At 28.9% G+C, this 3,257-nt stretch overlaps 1 protein-coding gene across 1 annotated transcript in view; it reads left to right on the forward strand.

Moving 5' to 3' along the window:
• LOC107647642 overlaps positions 843-3,257 on the forward strand; it is a 4,709-nt gene continuing 2,294 nt past the window's right edge. The window contains exons 1-3 of the mRNA XM_016351705.2: positions 843-1,327; positions 1,876-2,043; positions 2,845-3,204. Of these exons, the coding sequence (XP_016207191.1) occupies positions 950-1,327; positions 1,876-2,043; positions 2,845-3,204 (906 nt within the window). The 5' untranslated portion in view covers positions 843-949. The remainder of the gene's footprint in view (positions 1,328-1,875; positions 2,044-2,844; positions 3,205-3,257) is intronic.

Below are 3,257 nucleotides of genomic sequence, written 5' to 3' on the forward strand. Positions count from 1 at the left end.
ATAAGAGATAATAAATAATTTAATTAATTTGATTAAATTTTTATTTAACAATTTTTAATTATTAATTTCACATAAAGTTGACTACACTTGAATTTTTATCTTTTTACGTATAATTAAATTTATAATTTAATAATTAGTTAACTAGTCATATTTGTCTTTTTTTTCTAAAAAAAAAAAGAGAAAATCTCTCATACTTAAGAGTCGTGCATGCATGGCTAATAATAATCGTCCCCATATCATTATCTTTCTTTATTAGATTTTAGATATAGATTTTGGATTTGAATTTTTCGTCCTCTCCCACTTGTTTGTCTTTCTTTAAGAATGACCCGCATATCATTAGCATATACTATCCACAAATTAAACCTAATTCTTTACTCCAATTAAGAGCTTTTCTTCTACATACACAAGTTTTATGTCAACTTTCAACCGATTTGTGTCGTTAAAAATCTGTAATTTTGATTGAAAAAAAAATTGTATATCTAACATTTTTTTAATAAAGTAACCGATTTTATGAATAGAACAAAATAACCAACAATATATATATCATATCACGTTTAAAATTTAAAACTTACTATGTATCCAAAATTTATATCAATAAGTAATATAATTAATTTATTATTTTGTATTTTCTTAAATTTATCATTAATCAACACGTGGTCTTAATCGATCGGAGAACACTTTTGCCTCTTTGAATCCACATCTAACACATCATATGCAAGAAAAAGGAGGAAAACACCAAAACATACAATGTCTATCTATCTAAAAACACGCACGTGACTAAATTCATGCACACACGATATGTCATAAATCAAAATCAAACTTATATATAAGTAGTTGAAAACTCAATCGCCATACATATTATTAGCCATGAGCTGCCAAATTAAATTAAGTAGATTCATTAATCATTATTCCCATCCATGAAATCTTAATTAATTTGGTCAAATAATATATGAAGAAGATGAAGATGAAGTGGCAGAAGAAAGACAAGTATGTGGTTAAGTTGAATCAATTGAAGTTGGAATTGGGAACTTTTGGAACCGACAACAACGTTAATAACATGTTCGTTATTCAGGTTATGGGAACAGCTACCCAGAAAGTAAAAGCTTCTTCTTCTTCTTCTTCAATTTGGAGAAGCACTCTTTTTCCCTTTCTTCATGGTATTACGAAACCTGCTTATACACACAACACAACCATCAAGACATTTCTGAGTTCTGAAGAACCCACAACTGTCACGTGGTACGCACGTGATCTATCCGGTTTTCAACTTGCACTCAAAGATAACCGGTCCTCAATTGGGGCATGCCACGTGGAATTTCATATCTTACATGTAAGAACTAACATCATGTTATTCATTATTCATAATGGTAAAAACCCAAGTGCAGTCGACGTGAAGTTGATAATTGAGAGCTGTTACATGATTTGATCGATTTGACTAAATTTTCATCTAATGGCACTCAACTATCAATTTCACGTGAAATGCAACTGAATTTTCACCATTAATTATTAGTGAAATATTTGATAAAAAATAGTCAAAATTTACTCTATTTAATATTTAATAATTATTGTTAGAACTATTATTAGTACTGACTTTATTTTTTAATTTTTTGGAGTTATTAATGAGTTTAATTATTATTTGAGTTTAATTAATATATATCCACATAGTTGAGTCAATTATTTTTGTTGACTTAATAATATATGATTAGATATCTTTATAGTGCAAAATAATTTTATCCCAAATTCCCAATCTAATATGGAGAATTTTATATACAATCAAAGTTTTAGTAGTTTGATTCATGTATATAAATATAATTCATGAGTTTGATGTTTGTGTTTGTGTTTTGTTTTAAATAAAGTGTGTCTGAAAATGAAATGCAGGGGGAGGATGATGCAGGAGAATGTAAGGCTAATAATATGGTGGTAGCTGGAGAAGTTTCCATGGATGTTACAATGGAAGAGATAACTAAATCTAATTCTCAATTGCTTCATAAAACGCTTCCAATTCAATTGAATCTTCATGGTTTGCACATCAAGTCCACACTTTCGGTATATTCCTAGTCCATTTTCCTTATTTTCATTTTAATTTGTCAAATTATTAAAACATAGAAAAAAGAGTTATTTTGTTGTATAATCATTTATATTAATTTAACAGAAAAAAATAAATACGTCCTTAATATTTTAATTCAAAAATACATGACTCCCTGATTAATTATTGAAAATATAAATACGTTCCTAACTTTCTAAAATACAAAATATTTAAGTTTCTCTATTTAAAATATAAAAGATACATTGGTCTCGCGTTTGGTAGAGAGACAGAGACGGAAAGACTGAGACTGAAAGGCAGAGATTGAAATAAATCTCAATATTCTGTTTGGTATAAAGTGGAAGACAGAAATTGAAACAAGAATAAAACTTTAATTTAATTTGTACAAAGGGTAAAATTAGAATTAATTAATTGAAATAAAGGTATTTTAGGTATAAAATGTTATTAAAATTTCAGTCTCTATGTCTAAAAATTTTAGTCTCTTGTGTCTCTACTCTTTAGAAGTATTGAAATACTGAAATTTTGGGGATAGAGACAGAAATTTTAATATCAGTCTTTGAACTAACAAATATGATATTGAGTCTCAATCTCTTAGTCTCTATCTGAATACTTCAAAACAAACGCTACCTTATGAGACTTAGATGTCTCGCACTTTAAAACGTGAGGGATGCCTTTATATTTTTAATTAGTCCACCACTTATTTATTTTTGAGATAAAAAGTCAAGGATTTATTTTTTTCCGTTTACTTTTAATCTAATTATGCTCTAATGAATTGATAATCACTATGATACATTTGATGACAGGTCTCTTTGAGCATAATGGACTTGAGGAATTTTCATGATTACTTGCCAAGAACATTTGAAAACATGGGTGAAGTAGAGAACAAACAAAGGGTTATTGAGATGGTGGAGTTTGATCAAAGAACTCAACGGAATCCTTATGAATCGGACGGTTCGACCGAGTTTGATTCCGATGAGTCGACAATTGAGTCCACAAGCAGCAGCAGTGATAGCAGTAGTAGCAATGGAAGCTATTATGGAGGATCAAGAGTGAATAGAAATGGATCAATGTTAGCATGGAGTAGAAGCTTTAAGGAATGTTGGAGGTCTATAGCAGCTAAAAGGAAACAAGAGACTTTCACCTCTCATCTAACTTCTTCTATGGTATGTAATAAAAACATCATATAATCTTCTTTTTCTTAATTATATTGTTCTTA

This window comes from Arachis ipaensis, chromosome B06 (genome assembly GCF_000816755.2).
Source record: "Arachis ipaensis cultivar K30076 chromosome B06, Araip1.1, whole genome shotgun sequence".
NCBI lineage: Eukaryota > Viridiplantae > Streptophyta > Magnoliopsida > Fabales > Fabaceae > Arachis > Arachis ipaensis.